Here is a 19,842-nt window from a genome sequence, read left to right as displayed (position 1 = left end):
TTGGTGATATAGTCCATGTAGAACCGAACATTTCTGTAAATAGTTTGATAGCCCCAAAATCCTACAGTAGTTACAGAATATCCATAATGTGTGGCCGGATTCAAAATACTTATGGTTCCAAAACCACATCGGAATAACAGGAGGTACAGGACTGCATAGATACCAAGCAACTTATCATTAACTTTTCTTTTCAATAGCTGGTCAGATTTGCACCTGCTCTACTACCTCTCGTTGAGAAAAACAGCATTTGGAAAGAGGAAACTGCCGTTCCTCAAAGCTGAGTTTGGCTGAGAGAGTGAGTAGAGTTTACATTCCATTGTCGGCTAGATCCTTACCCCATGGAATGTCTGAGAACAGAATTCAGGCCATGAAGAGGTCGGCAGTGCTTTGATCCAACAGAACCTCAAGAAATTAAACACTATACATGGACTTATACGTTATCTATGTCACTTACACATAATACACGAGTTTTCCAAATTCTCCTTCCGCTCACAGCTGCCCGGTTGAAGGCGCTTGAGGGGAAAAATTCACCCCCAAGCATAACTTCCAAACTAGGCACCCATTACCCTGTGTGTCTAATTTATTTCCTTACGCACTCATCGCTCCCTCTGTGGTGAAGAGTGAGCAAGGGAAATGTGTGACACTATTGACAACAGCCCTACCTCGGTATCTGCACGCACGTGGGAGAATGGAAGGCTCGGGGCCAAGATTCTGCCGTGCCGTGGATTAAGGGTCCCACACTTGCAGAACCAGCTGATCAAACCGAAGCCCTACCGGGTCTGAATCCTTCCATGCTGAAGGGCTGTGAGTACACAGACCTGCACAATCGGAGCATCCACAAGCACCAGTGAGGTCAGAACAGCCCTCGCTGTCTGCTTAGGTGTCCAGGTGCCTCCACTCCCCCTGCCCCCCTCCACGGATCTTGAGATCCACGGATCTGGTCTGAGACCAGGCCAGGGAATCTGCTTTCTGTGACACCTCGGGAGATACAAACGCAGGCCACGCTTTGAGAAACACCATCTTTTTTTTTTTTTAATTTTTTTTAACGTTTTTATTTATTTTTGCGACAGAGAGAGACAGAGCATGAATGGGGAGGGGCAGAGAGAGAGAGGGAGACACAGAATCGGAAGCAGGCTCCAGGCTCTGAGCCATCAGCCCAGAGCCTGACGCGGGGCTCGGGCTCACGGACCGCGAGATCGTGACCTGGCTGAAGTCGGACGCTTAACCGACTGCGCCACCCAGGCGCCCCAGAAACACCATCTTTAAACCTTCACGGGGCTACTTAACAGCCTCTCATTCAGTAAATTCTCAAAAAAAAAAAAAAAAAAGCCAAAACCAAAACCAAAATCAAACCCCAAACCACCTGACTTTGCCTTCACAATTTTCAATCCATTTATCCACAGGGAGCCCCTTCCAGTTGCTGATCTGGCTTCTTCTATCTCATTAGGAAAAGCTTCAGGCAGGCTAACCTGATCTCAACCAAGATTTTGGGGGGGGGGGGGTGATGAATTTAAAAAGAGAAAAATGATTCAGCAGCCACATGGGCTGTGAGAAGCAAGGACCATTTCGTCCTCCAGAGGATTTCATTTCCAGCTGATGAAGCATCAGCACCGCCAGTCCAGTCGTGGGTGTCAGAACACGGAGTTATCAACTACACCCAGGTTAGAGAGTGAGAACAGCAAGAGGCGCCACAGGCCCAGCTCCCTCCGGCCGCTCCCAACATCTCCTTGGAAGGGAGAGGCGGTTCACACAAGGTGACAGGGATGGCCGTGGAGCCGCTTGGCACAGGCCAGCCTCCACTTAACGAGCGCTCAGAATCACACTCAGCATGGAGAAATTCACCCTGACCCTGGACACTTGCCCCCTGGCACCCACTCACTTACATTTTTACTCAATTACTATTTCTAAGAACAGAGACAAAAAAAAAAAAAAAAAAAAAAATGCAGAGCCCCACTGCTCAGCGGTCTTCTATGGAAGGTCTGAAAGGGGTCCGCAGGCTCTTCCCACAGGCCTGGAGGCCGGGGGCGGGGTGACAGAGCCTCCCACTGTACGGGAATCTACATGGGGCTGGTGCCCTATCTCTCCTTTCCACACCCTCGGAGACACTCCTGATCTTCCCAGACTCGCTGAAGAGCAGGGTGGGTTTCCAGTGTTTTTTTTTTTTTTTTTCACCAAAGAAAGAAGGAAGCTTGTAGCAATTAAATGACCAAAAATAACCCCAAGTGAGGAGTGTCTGAGAGGAAAAACCACACAAGGAAGCAGAGTGGGGCTCTCAACACGTTTACTAGGGGAAGAAAAGCGGACAAGGAAACGAATCCAAAGTGGTCACCGAGAAAGTGATAAAAATGAAGGGGACGAGATTTCAAAGGGGACGCAAAAAGGAGGCAGGAAAGTGTGGGAGCTCCGTGGCCTGGTGGAGGGCACGGAGGCCAGACCTGAATTCAGATCCTGGCTTTGCCTGTGCTGTGCCCGAGGACAGGGTCTTTCCCTGTCCAAGCCACGGTCTCCTGACACGTGGGGATCGTCATCCAGGCCGTGCCCAACCCACCGACACGGGGAAGGGGTCAGGATGACGCCTCTTAAGTGCCAGGGACACGGGAGGGAGTCAACAAATGTTTTCCTCCTCTCATTCCATCCTCCCTTTCCTTTTCCAAAAAGCTAGTGGGACAAACACCAGATAATTAACTCTTCTTGGTTTGGACAGTGAAATGAAATACAAATTGTGGATTGAAAACAACATATAATCTGTCTCACAAAAGGGAAATCTAAAAGCATGGATTAAACTTTTCACTCTTTCCACATGGCAGTTCTTAGCCACTTCAGTTCATGAAAATAAATGTATCGTCTCAGTAGAATCAGTTCTTTTTGAGGAAACCCGGCCTAGCCCATTGGAAATAAACTACTTTAATCCTTCATTCCTTGATTCCTAAGAAGCAAGGTTGGGCATGGTACATTGCAGAGGAGGATATACCAGTGAATCAGGTATCTACCAGGGTAATAAAAACATTTCTTTTGTCCCTATCCGGGACCTCCGCCCACATTTAGCACCAATATCATCCAAACCTTCTTGGGGTCTCAAAAATGCAAGTGAACCAATGCCAGGATTGCAAATTCATTTCATTTCTTCCTGAACATGGATCAGGGGCAACTTCGGACCCCTGAGTTCTTGAATACCTCAGGATCATCTGAGTCCTATTTTGCTGTGGTCTCCCTGCTCGGCATACAGTAGGCACTCAATAAAGGCTGGCTGAATTGATTACCGTTTCGAATCAGAAAGCACTGAGACCGCTGGCTTCAGTGCCCCTCGGCCTCGCACGTGGTACTGGCTCTGAGGGGTGTGCGCTTGTGCTGAGGGTCAGGGCTGAGTGGCCAGCTCCCACGTCCAGTCGGCCAAAGGCCTGACCCATGACAATCCACTCTCAGGCAACCCACAAATGACACCATGAAGGTCACAGATAATGGCAACTTTCCCCTAGGCTTCCCTATGAAGAAGAAAAGTTCCTTCTTCCCCTTCCGTCGAGTACAAGAAACATTAATTGAGCAACTACTGTATGCCGGGCAGAAGAACATAGATGCAAAAAAGATAACAAACAAATGACACTTGACGTTTTGGCCATGCTGTTCAACCCCTCAGAAAGCATCCTCCATGGGTCGGGGGGGGGGTGGTGTCGCAGATCCGTCTTTCGGATCACTATGCCACCCCCCGGGACACACATGTCATATACCCACAATCCGTTCTTTCACATACAACAATTAAGTCATCAGTTACTGCAAAGCTGTTCACAACTTTTTCTCAGGTAAACTGTGACTGACACTTCGGGGCGCCTTTGTGACTATTCAGCAACAAGGCTGCACTTCAGAATTCTATCTTGCCTCCGACAAGTTCCCCACAGGAGACACACACGAAAGATGGACTGGATGTCACTACATCAAATGAGGTATAAAGCAGACAAGTATACTCACCAAGGTACCCACAGAGCACCTGGGAATGTCTGGAACACAAGCTGCCCACTGAGCCAGAGGGTGTTGTAACAACTGGGCAGACAGCTAGGAGTTTTAAAAAGCACAGTCATTAGCTATTTTACTGAGGAGACGCCTCGCACAGAGCTATACAAAGATTCAAAGTCCAAGGGGCCTCTCTGAACATACTTATTCCCCCACATACATAAGGTCCCTGCTACTCAGGGACCAAGGAGTTACGAGGGATTCTGGATTCTGGTCCCAGATCTGTTGATCTCTTAACCACCAGCCACGCTCCTGAATTCCGTTTTCCCTTTAACACTTAGCTCTAGTGTCAAAATAACAATGCACAATTTATATACGGAAATGGTAAAATAAATACCGTGACTTATATTAAAGATGAACAGGAAGGGCCTTGACCTCCTTTGACAAAAGACAGCCTACCATTGTGAATGAAACTGAATGTTTCATTTGGTTGGCCTAGATTTCAGTTTTCTTAAGACCCCCATCGTCATTTCTAACCCGCGTGTGGAAACTCTTCGAATAAGTCAAAAATGCGAGTGGATCTTGGTTCGGGGCTGCTGAGCTACAGTTTAGAAATCTAGGGCTACGTGGGATGGATTAAACGCATCTGCCATGACAGTTATCCCATCACGAAATTCTGAACTTTTCTTTCTCTAAAGTAACAGCAACTACATCTCGTATATCGCCCACCATATTTTTATAAAAGAAAATGCACCGAAAAATACCTCTAATTGAAGAGAAAACACTCTTGAGTGTTCTGTCTGGGGTGGAGTGAGTGACAAATGGATTTTTGCATAAGAACATGTAGACTGAGGGGCGCCTAGGTGGCTCAGTCGGTTAAGCGTCCGACTTCAGGTCAGGTGGTGATCTTGCAGTTCGTGGGTTCAAGCCCCGTGTCAGGCTCTGTGCTGACAGCTCAGAGCCTGGAGCCTGCTTTGAATTCTGTGCCTCCCTCTCTGTGTGCTCCTCCCCAGTTTTTGCTCTGTCTCTGTCTCTGTCTCTCTCTCTCAAAAATAAATACACATTAAAAAAAAACAAAATGTAGACTGAAACCTTTACCCTGTCCCTGGTTTCCTGTGAAACTCTGAACAAATCCCTGGCTTTACCCAAACCTCTGTTTCTGTAAGATGAGGCATACGTAACGCTACCCCTGAGGGGTTTTAGAAGATCACAATGACACTGGCAAATTGAAGGTGATCGAGGGAGGTAATACTATGAGTTATCTCATCTGATAGACGAATCCCCGACCGGCTTCCAGACCTGGTGTGAACCTACTTCTTCCCGAGCTCCCCACCCAGATGTAAAATCCATGTACCTTCCGTTCACCTAGGGTACGTCCTCCAAAAGCGGTTATCACTGCCACTCTTCAGACCTGACTTGCAAACTTCTTTTGACCAAAGACAAAAGCCTTGTGGGTGGATGCTTCTCTCTCTCTCTCTCTCTCTCTTTTTTTTTTTTTTGCCAGATTTGTGCCTATTTTATCTCTCACTTTGAAAATGGATAAGGAAGCCTTTTTTTTTTTTTTCCATACCCTGTAACTTACCGTCTCCAACGTTCCACCCACTACCAAGACCCCAAGGCCATGCTTTCACATTTCTGGGGGTTACACCTTCCGGTCAGAGCCCTGTTTCGTGGAGACTCTGGGACTCCGGATGGCCCGGATGGCATGGAAGACGAAGGCCAACACCCAGGTTTCTGCAATATGCCACTATCATCTTGCCACCATATGCCGCTACCAGCCGGCATCTGCTCACACGTGTTCTCCCCAATGAGCAACCATGTTGTTTATTTTTAGAGCCTCTACACAGCCTTAACAGGGAGAAAATTCCCTCGAATAACCCGTCAGCCAAGACAGGAAGCTACACTGGGTATAAACTGTTTGTCGCAAGATTAGCAAGTCAAACAAAATCCTCGTTCATATCTGACCTCTAACAAGAGATGCTGAAAGTTATCTTAAATAAAAATCTCCAAGACTATAGCCAGAGAAAGGCAGAATATGCAGAGGAAGTCGCTTGGCTAGCAACACTTTTTCTTCCAACTATGGCCCTGTGCACTTCTTGGGGGGATTTAACTCCTTTTCCTGGGAAACAGCACCTTCTTCAGGCCAGTGGATGTCGTGATGCCGGAAGAGGGACAGTTCTAGTAACAGAATCCCGATCTCTGAAATGCCCCAGGTCACCCAGGTCAGAGGAAGTCTGGGTGGGACCAAGGCAAGGTAACTACCGTCATTTGCAATTTCCAGCAAGTAGTCTTCAAGTATGCACCTTTGGTTTACTTTTACTCTGTTATAAAGCTGCTGTATTAAATCCTTTCTTTCCTTGTTTTCTTGCTTTGTTTTGTTTGTTTGTTTTTAAGCAAAGCCAAAAGACAGGGCGCTCTGGTGCTGATCCATTGTGCAGAAGTAAAGACCGGAAATCGGATGGAGACAGAAGTGATGCTAATAGTGATTATTTAGGTTAAAGAAAGCAATTCTTAGTTTTTAAAAAAATCAGTCTCAACAATCCATATGACTAAAGCGGCACTGTGGTAGGAATATGCTTTTTTAGATCAATGAGTCTTTGGATATGTATGAAATGCTGTATAAAGTGTGAACACCTATGAAATTCCGAGACATGAATTAGTTTTAGAGAAACAGTCCTTTTTAGAAGTATTTGGGCACTCACTGACTGATAATGGAGAACTATCACTCGTGTTACGCCGGAAGATAGAAATGGTCCTGAATTAAAATTTTGCATGGGTAGTTTGCAAAATGCCTAAAAGATTACGATATTAACTGTAAAAGTTGTAAGGTTCATTTTGCCTGTGAAGACACAGCTAAGGAATAAAGCTAAGGAACAAAACAAAAACAGAGTGTTTCCGGAGCGTCTTCTGGAGCTCCTGCCTAAGAATCACCTGGCTTTCTTGTCAAAGGGCAGGTTTCTGGAGCCCACCTTAAAACTACTGAATCCCGGGGGCACCCTGGGTGCCTCAGTTGGTTAAGCATCTGACTTCAGCTCAGGTCATGATCTCACAGTTCCTGAGTTGGAGCCCCGTGTCAGGCTCTGCACTGACAGCTCAGAGCCTGGAGCCTGCTTCAGATTCTTTGTCTCCCTCTCTCTCTGCTCCTCCCTTGCTCCCACTCTGTCTCTCTCTGTCTCTGAAAAATAAATCAACATTTAATTTTTTTAAAATAAATAAACAAAACTACTGAATCCCAGTGTGGATGGAGGGTAGGAGACAAAAGTTTGAGAAACCCCATTTATAACAAGCACTACTACTGACATAGGGAATTCTTTTGCATGGTAAAATTTGAGAAACTTTAGTATAGGTATTTGTGACTTATAGTTCAAAAAGGACTTTTACAAAATCTCACTTGACCTTGAGGCAATCCAACCAGGTGGATCAGGGAAAAATCAGCCTCTCATAAAGTCTACTTTTCTGGGTAAGTAGTGGTTTTTTGTAGTGTGAAAGTGTCTATGAAAGAGAAAGCATTTCTGGCTGCAAGATAGCTTAACCATAATTAAATGCCATTACAAATGCTCCAGTAAACTTGGTGTGGAATTAGTCCCCACCTCAATCCCTCCAAACCTGCCCCACAAACATCCTTCTCATGACTGCAGCAGTTTCGTACGTGGGTACTATCATTTCTTCCCAACACTTAACTACAATGCGTCTCTACTTCGTGAATTCCCAGCAAATGTTACTGAGAGAGGGCAGACTGCTGATCCCAAATGTATAATGACTCGGGGTCAGCTGGGCTCGAGACCCTCTTTCTAGAATCTGGATACTAGTGCCAAAGAATTAATGAAATTAAACATGACTCTCTACACATAGTTTCATTATTGATGGTGACATTTTGTGACAGTGGAATTCTCCCAAAATATGTCTCTCTCCAAGACAAATCAGCACCAGTCGCCTTATTCTATGGGGGAGAGAAGCACAAGTTTAGGGAGTAGGCAAAACAGTGGCGGTTCAGGGTTTAGTTCATACATCTGACCAGTAACTTCCATTAACCAGTGACTTCCATTAACATACTTCACTTTCATTAACATACTTAACTAGGGCTTTATACTCTGAGGGGGTACAAATGAGTGACTAAATTAGTATTCAAATCAACATGACTTTTTAACAGACTATTTATTTATGAGAGAGAGAGAGCACGCGTGTGTGAGCAGGGGAGAGACAGAGAAAGGGGGACAGAGGATCCAAAGTGGGCTCTATGCCAACAGCAGTGAGCCTGATGTGGGGCTCGAACTCACCAACTGTGAGATCATGACCCGAGCCAAAGCTGGATGCTCAACCAAGTGAGACACTCAGGTGCCCCAAAAGACGTATCTACAGGTGAGCACGGATCCTTCCGAGCTTGAGGAGGCGGCCAGAACTCAGCTCTGGTTCTTGTCCAGCTACTTCCAGTTAAAGCTAGGAATTCCGGCTCACTCCCATCTCTGTTTCTTCCCCACTAACATCCAGAGCCCCAAATGCCAAGGTATGAGCTTGGATGTGGGAACATTTCCCCTCAGAAAGCCCAAACAGACCTCTGAAGGGGCAGCTCTTTTTACCAAATCGCCTAACTTCTGGGGAAAAAAAAAAAAAGTCCTCAGTCTGTGATTTTTTTTTTTTTTTTTTTTGTCCTTCTAAAGTAGACTCTGAATATGTCATCCACTCTTTTGGGTGCTTTCTCAGCCAGCAACTTACTTCTAAGCCTTTATCATAAAGCAGGGAGCAACAACTTCAGTGGTATTGTCATTAAGACGTCAAAGCAGAAGTGAAAATGAGATTAAGCCAATGGATGGAAAAATAAATGACCAAATAAGAACCAAACTCCCAAGTGGAACCACTGTTCCACTGCCGAATCTGGTCTAGAGAGAATAATCTCTGATCGATCTGGTCTAAAAACAGCACTGAATTACCAATACTGAAATGAGTCCAAGACTCAAAAATTAAATTATATTTTCCCAAAAATTCCCATTGACGTTTTGAAAACCATAAATGTTTTAGTGCGCTTAAAAGACACCAAAAAGTGCTTCCATCTAGATTTGCAAAGGCCGCTGGACTTGTGGTCTTTCTCAAAACCAAACTCTGCATTCCTATTCCCAAGATGAAGTAACAAATAAGGATCCTTACAACAGCCTAAAGTTATGAATGAGTAGTTATTTGTGAACCGGCTCGTCAAGACAGATGTGGTATTTGTCAGCGTGGTGTGGGTCAGATAGGGAAAGCCAAATGAGCAGAGCCAAGGTCTAAGTCGCAAACATTTTTCTTTTTCTTGCAGGAGACTGGAAAGATGCTGCAGGATTTCCTGAAACAAACAACATCTCCCAAAAAAGCCGTCGCATGCTGAAATAGACATTGTCAGCAAGCCAGTGTCTCTGCTTCAGGAAGAGCCCGCTTCCCCGGTCCCAGCATGCAGGCAGCAAGGAGGGCCTGACCGAGAGCGGTGCTCTCGCTGAGGAACGCGTGGAACGTGCCAGCAAGGGCAGACAGCTGCGGGGGGAGCTCGGAAATGCATCTGAACTATTTTCAGAAGGTTTGAGCTTCACAACCTCCAGAAAGCATTTTCCGTTTGCCTCCAATTGCTCAGTCCCCACGGTTAAAGGGGTATCGAAGCCCCACGCTTCCAACTTGTCGGGTGATAACATATCCAAGGGCTCATGCGAGAGAACGAAGGGATCGTCCTGGTCCACAAATGATGGCTTTCTCGGCTGTTGGGAAATCCAGCAGAGGCTACATCCGGTAAACGTAACTCCGCCTGGACGGCAATGTTTTTCTCACACCAATGAAATGGCTTCACTCGGCTGCCCCAGGAAAGCAGGAGGCTCCCTCGCACGGAGAACATCTTGCACCGGGAACAGCCGCCCAGGGCCTGGTGAGGCCTCTCCTCTCGGCTATCACCTCCCAAGTTTTCATTTCCTCCTCAGACCCTTTGTGGTGACCCTGGGCCACCCTCTCTCCTTCCTGCCATCCATCTTCCTCGTGGAGACTTCTACTCCCTGATGTCATTTGTCGCTAAGGCCTTTTTAAAAATGAATCACCTGACAGCTAAGAAACTGTTGCGGCCAGTGCTTGGTTATGGAGGTGAAATGAGGTCCACCACAGCTTAACTTTGGCTGCCTGACCTGGCTCAGCCTTGAGTGCAAATGGCCTGGATTCCATCTCAGCAGACTCTCACTTGGCGGGAGCGGGGGCGGGGCAGGGGCAGGAAACCTGTGAAGAAGGACTGAACCAGGCCCAGAAGCACCTTACACAGAAGCACCCTCTTAGTATCAGCTTCTTAGGAACCACATCCGCTCCCTGCGTCACTGCATTTCAAACTTTCTGGCCGAGAAAGATAAAGGGGTGAATGCTATGTGAGCCATATGCATAGTCAGAGAGATCGGTGAAAATACTTGAGACATGTTTTCCCTAAACACGTATATACCCCTTGAAACGGTTGGTAACATCTTGAGATGTCAAAAAAAAAAAAAAAAAAATCAAAACTGGAAATTAACGTGCTGAACTTGCGCCACAAGATGCCCTTGAGATTCAATGCAAAGCAAGCCTAGTAGGTGCCAGAAACAGCTACACTTTTTTACCCACGTCTTCATCAGTCCTTTCTGACGCTAGGGAATGGGTGTTATTGTCTTCATCTTTACTTTTTTTTTAAGTTTATTTATTTATTTTGAGAGAGAGAGAGAGAGAAGAGGGAGAGGGGCAGAGGAGAGAGAGAGAGAGAGAGAGAGAGAGAGAGAGAGAGAGAGAATCCCAAGCAGGTTCCGTGCTGTCAGCACAGAGCTGAATGCGGGGCTCGAACCCACAAACTGCAAGATCATGACCTGAGCCAACGGTCGGACGTTTAACTGCCTGAGTCACCCCGGTGTCTCTTTCTTTATCTTTAGAAGAGAAGAAACTGAGGTCAGGTTAAATAAGGGGCCACAAAGCCACGAATGGCACAGTCAAGATCAGAATGGAGTTTGGACAACAGGCGACGAACCAGCGAAGCTGCTAACTAGCTAACTAAAACAAGACCACCATGTTCTAACAACTGCCATTGGCCTTGTGTTTGATGCTATCCCCGTGCTCATTACCACACCAACCTGCCTTCCCCAAAACACTAATTCTCTGAAAGAGACAGGATGAATCCTCCTTCCATCAAACCTATCAAAACGTTGGTGAAGAAACGGCTGCAGCTCCAGGCCAAAACCAGGGACTTGATAAATCAGCATTTTTGCATCAACCAAATATAAAGATAAAAGTTGAATGTGTTAAAGGCAGAGAAGAGGACCATGGGAAAAGGACCATGGCCTCAGTGGTATAATGCCTTCTGTAGGGAAAGAATTCAGAGCTTAACAACATAATTCATGGTAGGAGAGGAGAGATACCACTCTTCCGTGGATGTGCTACATCGTTTTGCAAGAGGGCCAGGAAAGTCAGGCTCTTCATTTCCTGGTCTCTTATTTTAGGGTCTCGATTATCTGTGGTAACTAAGAGCCTTACTTTAATAAGTCACATCCCTGATAGAAATAGTTACGTCCAGGTCCTCATATGTCCCAGGGAAAATACTAGTACGGACTTTATAGGGTTACTGGTGAGGATCCAATGAGGACTTGCATGTAAAATATTTAAGACTGTGCTCGACACATCGTCAGCGCCCAGCGAAGGTTGGATGCCATCATTATCATTCTCACCATGATGCTCTTTATTATCTGTAAAACCGGAAACAGGAAATGTATGGGTACGAGAAGCCCAGTGCTGCCGTTCCCACAGCGATAGGATCCATGGGTCACATTCTCCCTGATAATGAAGGGGAGTCGATTTCATCTCTACATCACCTGGTCCTGATGCTTGGGAACCATAAATCCTTCGTCTGGTAGGTCGATCTTATTCTCTAAAGGGAAATGCTCATTCGTTTATGAGGCAGGTATTGAGCAAATACGATGCACTAGTTTCTGTGAGAATCAGCTCCCGTTCTGAGGCAATTTACAAACCGGTGAAGAAGCCAGCTGCAATTTGGCTAGATTTTCCCGATGGCAAAAGAGAAGAGGCCGCTTGCTGTAGAGATGAGTTATCCGTCTTGTGAGGCTGCACAGGATGAACTAATTCACAAATCAAAGGCTTTGACATCTGCCTAAAGCTCAAAGGCTGTTGAAAGGTGTTAAAAGATGAATCTCCAAGCAGAAGACACAGCACAGACAAAGGCCCGGAGGCACAAAAATAAATGGCCCATTTGGGTAAAGGCAAACAGGCCGCTGTGGCCAGAGTGTAGTTTTCATGCAGGGATTTAGCAAGACGTGGGGCTGAGCAAGGAGGGGCCAGACCCTGAGAGGTCTTGGATTTTATCTAAGAAATCTGAAATCTTACCTAAGAAGCCTAAATTCTCAAGGGCTTCCTATACGAAGACAGACAGCACTAGACCCAGTGAATTACCAGCCCTTCCCGCCTTTGTTCCCCAGTCTCTTACGCAACAAAGGTCACCTAAAGCCCGATCCACGTAAGCAAGGGAAATGGATCCATTGAGTGGAAGTAATACAAAGACAAGAATGAAGTGAAGGTACCAGTGATATTCCAGGCTGGCGGGAGTAGTTCCCGGAACCCTGCTTTTTCAACGTTTATTTATTTTTGGGACAGAGAGAGACAGAGCATGAATGGGGGAGGGGCAGAGAGAGAGGGAGACACAGAATCGGAAACAGGCTCCAGGCTCTGAGCCATCAGCCCAGAGCCTGACGCGGGGCTCGAACTCACGGACCGCGAGATCGTGACCTGGCTGAAGTCGGACGCTGAACCGACTGCGCCACCCAGGCGCCCCGCGGAACCCTGCTTTTAATCCCACCTTAATATCTCTAAAATCCCTCTTTTTAATGTGTCTTACAATTAGCGGCATGGTAGAATTAATGGTCAGTAATATTGCTTTCTTGGTGCCACACAAAATAATGGCGCTTCTGAAAATCAATGATGTTTGAGATTCAATGAACCAATAGCTGCAAAGAAGACCTACTACGTGCTGCACGCAGAGCTAGGCGCTTCTTTCCGCAGGCCTTCCTCCACCCGACAACCCTAGGACACAGGCATATTCTCCATCTTTAGAAGGGAAGAAAGGGAGGCCTGGTAAAGTGAAGGTAACGGCCATGCACGCAGATATTCCAGAATAGCTGAAGAAGAAGGTAATGCAGAGACTGTGGGGAAGAGGTCAAAGGGCAGTTTTATGCAGAGCCAAGGCCACCAAGCCGGCCCCAGGGCGCAAGGTGGTCACAGGGCAGTGCAGTTCAACACCCACTTCCGGATTTCCGACGTTAGGAAAGAAACAAATGACTACCCACCCCGCGGTGGTTGCAGCAGGATGCGAATTTCTCCTAAACAAGTGAAGAGGCCGGCTTTGAGTCTTGGCAAACCCATCCAAGAATCTTTAGCGAGCTATTTAATTTAAAATACCTGGAGAAGGCTGAATGCCTAGGTTTAAAACGATCTTTGTTTAAAGAATATTAAACAACAAAAGCGCACCATATGGTTTCAAAATGACAATGGAAACATTTGTTTATCTGGGCCAAAAGCACATTTCATCAAGCTGTTCCGAATCTGCAAAGTGGAATACACCCTGCAGGAGAAAGGCTGCCTGCGTAGAGCGAGCACATCTGGCAAATCCAGATCCTCTCTCCAGGATCCGTCAGGACCGGAAATGCTACATCAAGACAGCTGAAAGGGCTGTTTTCAGAACTCCTTCTCGCAGCCTCTCTGCCCTGAGGCTGCTCACCTTACAGCAGAAAGCGGGGAGGGGGGTGGGAGCGGCGGCAGGGGGCGGGGGGCGGGGGGCGGGGTCGGACCGAGAGCCACCCGGTGGTCGCCAGCACGCCCGCCCAGGGCCCCGGCTCCTCCACTCTGTCTTCCTAACCTTCTAAAAATGCAGCCCGAAGTGTGTTGTAATCTCTGGGCGAAGGCCTAACAGTCAGTGACCTCCTCGGTGCTAACCCAGATTTGATGTGGGATCAGCAGTGAGTCATTAGCCCCCTTTTTTTTTTTTTCGCGTCTCAGTTTCCTCTAGGAAAAATGATCTGTCATTCTTTCATATCTTTATATGAAAGATGCTCGGACTAGGTTACATCAGCGTCTTCTCGCCAGGGAAAAGTCAGAATGTAGAAAGTGCAGCTCCGTGAGTAGACCCCAGGGGTCGCTGTGGAGACACAGAGGGCTCCAGGTCCCTCTGCCAGGTCAAGAGGTCCCCACCTGCCCCTCTAGCTTCGCAAAGCCCAGCCTCCACGGGACGGGGACGCCTCAGGAGAAGCTTGCAGCGAGCTTGGTCTCACCTGGCAACAAAAGCGGCCCAACTCCTTCGGTTATAAACAGCATCTTTCTCCCAGTCTTTGAAAAGCAAAAGGAGGAAAGGAGAGGAAATCCTGAAAGAATGTGACCTAAGTTCAATGGAACCACAGTCAGGCACTAGAGTTAGGACAAGCAATGATACAATTAAAAATGCAGAAATTAAAGTCTGGTCCATTGTGTGTTAATAACTCAATCATGGTAGAAGTCAAGGGGTCAAATCCGCTTGTCTTTGATCTTGCTCTCTTTCTTTCTCATACCTCTGGACACACAGAATCTTAAAAAATAAAACCCCTGAATATAAAGCAAAAATACTACTCTGTTCCAGCAATTGCTAACATTTGCCTTCATTGGGCAGCTGGCCAAGAGTCCAGCAATCTGTATACAGAAAGACATGTCCATGAATAGAATCTTAAGTCGAAGTCACCAAAACCATAGTGCTATTGGTATTCATTCTACATTCCATGATTTCACTTGGAAAATTACAGGGGAAATAGAAAAGGAGGTTGTTTGCTATTGAATGCTTAACTCTCATGTGCCACAATTACAAACGAAACCTCATGGTGATGTCTCGGGCTGTAGCTTTCAGTTTATCTAGCTCAATAGGATAGAATGAACCAACACAATTATTTACTTTCTTCCGGTGCCTAGGGTGGAGGGTCTACTCTTCATTAACACGAACTGCTGATTTTCCTTGCAAGGAAAATCCAAGACTGCTCCTCATTTCTTCTTGCTCTGTTCTAACATCACATTGCTGCTGCCCGAAGTCACTGATGAGTGGGGCAACATCATTATTTAGGCTAAATGAATGGGGAGTTTTGATGTCTTCAATTTAGGTGCTCGAAGAGCATAATAAGAATGTACATATCACACCAAACTGGTCCAGTACATACTCGCACTTAATTAAGATAACTTTCCAATTATCTTTCTATTCAATGCTCTCAGGTTAATGTCCTTTTGGACACTCAGTTATTTTATGGTTAGGATATTACTTTTAAAATGGCACTCCTAGCAGAACTGAATAAGCCAAAATCAATACCAGGCTTACTAGGGCTTCTCAACATGCACATTGTTGACATTTGGGGCTGGACGAGTGTCTGATGTACGTGGTGGTGGGAGTGGAGGGGGGGGAATCTGTCCTGTACATTTTAGGGGGGTCAGCAACAGAACCCGGCCTCTACCCAGTCAATGCCAGTAGCACCCCTTCCCTACCAAGTCATGACAACGGAAACTGTTTCCAGACATTGCCACAGGTTCCCGGGAAGGGAGGGGGAGGGCGGAATCACCACCTGTTAGGATCCCAACACTGCCCGATCTGTGATGATGAATAAAGTAAGAGGAAAGATAGAAAGTGAAACTTTCTCTTTCTTCCCTTGATTGTCCAAGCCTCTACCGATTCCAATTGTCAATCATTTGGATTCTTACCCTAGTTGACAGACTCACTCTCAAAATTTCTAAAGCTGTGAGCAGTGTCTTTCAAATCAATGTGCCTTGAACATCAAGTGCATTGTCAAAAGGACTAGACGGCTACTAATTCCCACTGGGTAAACTATCGGTAGACCTTAGCATAACTCCACTTTGAGCCTTAAACCAACAGCATGTGAAAAGATCAATATGAATAAATTCAAACCTAATCAGACCCCTTCTTTAAATGTTGACACAGTATTATTTATATCCCATAAATACCTTCTTGACTAAAATTCATCCTAGGAGATTGGCACCTGGCCAGTTCTATTCATATTTACTATATTTATACAGTATGCTGGGCCAAGGATAATATTTAAAACAAAATATGCCTGAGGGCATATACAATATCTCTTATATTTTTACTTTTAAATCTCCACATTGCTAAAAATATTTAGTCTGAACTGTATAAAATGTCCCACAAAGGGCTATCAGCAATCTGTAATGATATATAGCTCATTGAGTATAATTAGAGCATATTTGTAATATTTGAGCTGAAGTCACTCCCTGAACACTAATAAGTTGGTGGTAAAAAGTGAACCAGTGATCTTTCCCATGCCTTCATCTCTGGGGCTTATGACCCTTGCCGGATTCACTGCAAGAAATGACAGGCACACTCCTCCCCACGGTTACTTCAGTGACGCCCGAGTTAAAAGCTGGGTGGAAAGTCCTAAAGAGGGAAAGCTGGTATATAAGCCAATGCTGTACTTTCAATTTGCTCTTTAAAAATATGGTGGAGTGATTTCTTCTTTTCTCCCCTTTTTTTTTTGGAAGGCTTCACTATATTCCAGTATAACTAGAAAGTGCTGGAAAATCAGTTAACCTACTTTCTATAAAATTATCCACAGCCCTTGCACAGTAGTATCGAATCTGCTCTTAATATGGTTTTCTGCTCCTAAACTTCCATAGAAGGCTGCATTCTTTGTATGAAAACTGATAGGATCTGCATATATTTTTTATACCGGACTTATCAGAGCTTTTAATCTATTTGGTGGCCGGAGGTAGGATAGAGAAGAGAATCCACAGGCTGATCTTCAGTGACATCCTCTGAAATCCCAACAATCTGAGGATTTTTCCAATTTGCTGATGATCATTATTCTGGGCTGGATCATCTCAGCAATTTGGACCGAGATGCACCAGAAAGGGCAAGGAATCAACACCCTCTTAGGTAACTTGCTCTCTCCACACCTGTCTTAATGAGGAGCAGAGATCAGACCTCCTGTCGGTTATAAAAGTGCTGGCAATTCATCTGAACTTTCGCAGGTAAATACGGTGCAGATTCTATATAACCTCCCTACCTACCAGCCCAAATACCCCTTGAACGGATACACGTGCTTGAGAAAGCACACGCACTCACTCGACTTTCTGTTTGGTCTCAAGCACTGTGGGCCAATTACAGTCAACTTTCTTTCCTAATATCTCCTTGGCTCCACCCCAGGTAGAAAGCTTTACTTCCCGAGGGGAGTAAGCTGGGTGTCTGCATTTATCACGGCGGTTGAGGAAGGCCCTCATGACGGTACTAAAACCATCCCGCTGGCCAGGATCCCCCGCATCTGCTCTGCTCTTGAACAAGAAGTCGAGAAGGTGCAGCCAAAGAAAGGTGGCCAGGAAGACTGGGGTTAGATACAGGGGCTGACGTTCTGAGACCTGCAAGTACAAGCCATGGGAAAAGTCGCAGGACTGGGACTCGTCAGACTAAAAAGAAATATTAAGAAGGAGAAGTACCAGCCTGCAATTAGAGCCTCTAGGACAAAAGTACTAAGATGGCCATATTATCTATTTAGGCAAGACACAGAGACTTTGTGAAGGCGGCCAGCAAGTATATAGGGCATGGAAAGGGGAGGAGAGAAATGGGCAACCAATGAAAAGTTTATGACTGGGGATTTGGAATAGCAAATGTAGAAGCTTTTTTTCTTCTTCTTCTTCCTGGTATTTAACCCTCTCAGGTATCACTGGAGGATGATGCTTTTTTTTTTTTTTTTTTTTTTTTTTTTTTTTTTAAAAAATTGGATTACCTTACTCACAAACTGGTCCCCCCCCCCCCCCCCCCCAGGAACTGCACGATAAATCACTTTACTACTCCCTCTGCTACTATATGCCAGCTGCCCTCCGAGAAGCCAGTTTAAAAAAAGAAAAAATCGGCTGTCTTCTACCCTACGTGAGATTTAGGAATGCACCAAAGTGACTGCAAGGAAGCCTGTGCAAGGGCCGGGAGCCGAGGCTCTAGGAGTAGGAAAGATAAACGGTAAACCCCGTGAGGAAACCGATCTGCTCCAGCAGCGATCTTAAGACAGGTCTGAGTGGATTCTGGAAAATAACGCCAAGTAAAACGCTTTTAAGCCCCGTCAGAAGCGACGTTGTCCCTTCTACCACTCCAGGTGAACTCAAAAGGGGACGTGGTGACGAGGGCTCGCTCTGCGGGGAGTGTAAACACCCAGCTGTGGCAACAGATGCGAGAGTCGAGGGTGTCGAGTCAGTGTTCGAGGGGTCTCCAAACCGGGTTTTGTGTCAACGATGCTGACATTTTTCGGGGCGTTAGAGACAATAGGGAAGGCTTGGGGAACCCGCTGATAGGTCGGCCCGGAAAGGGGCGCCTTCCGGAGAGGCTAGCTCTGAGCCACTTTTTTTTTTAACCCTTGGTGCGCCGGCCCGGCGGGCTCCGCGCCAAGCCAAGAAAACGAGCCCACCGGGACGTCGCAGCTTGACCCTGCCCTAGGGAGCGCCTCTCGTTTGACAGAGGAGGGGGGGCTGACTCCTGGCTGGTGGCCGAGAAGAGACTTTCGGGGGCCAGAAGGACAGAATCGCGCCTCGTACGGGACCGAGGCGTTGGGGGAAGGGAGAAATGGAGAAAATTAAGTCGAAAGTCGCCGACTGCAAGCCTAACGTTCTCAGGCACCCGACTGGCGAGGAGGTGGGTGGGACGGAGGACGGGGGGGGGGGGGGGGGGGCGCAGACGGGGACCCGGAGCGGGAAGGGCGATCCCTGGAGTCGTGGCGGCCCCGAGAGCCTCGGGCAGCGCTAAGCCTCGGGGAATGGAAGCGAAAAACAGTACTTACTTTCCGAGGGGAAGAAGGGCGGCATGTCTATTTTGTAAACCTCCTTGGCGTAGTACTCCTCGTCGCTCCTCTCGCGCTCGCAGGCGGCCGCCCTCCGGCTCGCCTTCTCCTGGAGCAAGTCCCGGGTGCTGTTGTAGATGGAAATCACCTCCGGGGGGACTTCCTCGGGCTCGGGATAGTCTTCTGGGGGGCTGGTGAGCTTCAGCTTGCTCAGGATCTGCCCGCGGATCGCCTCGATCCTCTTGCGCATGAACTGGTCCATATCGAGCGTGCTGCAGGTAGACAGGCTGAGCGCGGCCGTGACCAGATGCAGGAGCAGAAAAGCGCTCAGCACACAGTAGTGCATTTTTTTTTTAAAGGTGGAAAAAGTTTAAAAAAAAAAAAAGGAAAAAAAAAACTAAGAAAAAAAAAAAGAAACCGACAACTCTCAAGTACAGATCAGGTAGATTTTTTTTTTTTTAATGCGAAACTTTTGCAAACAATCGAGAGTCAACGTCCAATGGAAAAAGGTATCTTGCTTGAATTCCTTTAAAAAGAAGATGCAGGTCGTTCCAAAAGTGGAAACATTAACACACGGTGGGCAGGGAGAACCCTAACTTTGGGGAGTAAGAAAAAGTTTTCTTGGAGCGACGAGTTGGGGGGTGGGGTGGGGGGGAGAGACGAGTGGCTATTAGGCAGGAATAAATTTAAGAGGAGGAAACGGAGTTCAGTGTGTCAGTTTCGGGTGCGGAGTGGCGGATCTGAACTCGGCTCCTCCGGCCAAAAGGGAAGAGATGAAAAGGTCCCGGGGCTGGCAGCTGGCGAGCTGGCGGGAGGGGCGCCGGGAGCGCTGTGCGGGGGGCCGCCGAGGCTGGCCGGGCGGTAATTTAGGTATTTAAAGAAGGAGCGGTTCGGCCCTGCCTTCCACTGCGGCGCTGAGAGCAGGAGCAGCCGCGGCTCCGGAGCGGAGAGCGCACACGTGTGTGAGTGTGTGAGTGTGTGAGCGAGTGTGTGTGCGCGCGCGCGTGTGCGCGCGCTGGGGGCGAGCCCGGCGCGCCGCGGGGAGGCGGGTGCGCTCCGCACGGCGCTCGGG

At 47.1% G+C, this 19,842-nt stretch overlaps 1 protein-coding gene across 3 annotated transcripts in view; it reads right to left on the bottom strand.

Moving 5' to 3' along the window:
- TGFB2 (transforming growth factor beta 2) overlaps positions 1–19,810 on the bottom strand; it is an 84,254-nt gene extending 64,444 nt beyond the window's left edge. Inside the window, exons 1-2 of one of the 3 annotated variants that reach the window (XM_040460945.1) lie at positions 18,771–19,810; positions 3,964–4,047 (exon numbers count right to left, since the gene is read on the bottom strand). In XM_040460945.1, coding sequence (XP_040316879.1) covers positions 3,964–4,047; positions 18,771–19,116 — 430 coding nt within the window. In that variant the 5' untranslated portion in view covers positions 19,117–19,810. The remainder of the gene's footprint in view (positions 1–3,963; positions 4,048–18,770) is intronic. The other 2 variants (XM_040460943.1, XM_040460944.1) reach the window with 2 other exon arrangements.
- Between the last annotated feature and the right edge of the window lie 32 nt (positions 19,811–19,842).

The sequence above is a fragment of the Herpailurus yagouaroundi genome, unplaced genomic scaffold (genome assembly GCF_014898765.1).
Source record: "Herpailurus yagouaroundi ecotype Mexico unplaced genomic scaffold, PumYag 253, whole genome shotgun sequence".
Taxonomy (NCBI): Eukaryota; Metazoa; Chordata; class Mammalia; order Carnivora; family Felidae; genus Herpailurus; species Herpailurus yagouaroundi.
Note: the sequence above shows the minus strand (reverse complement) of the source record. Positions and strands in the feature narration are given on the sequence as shown.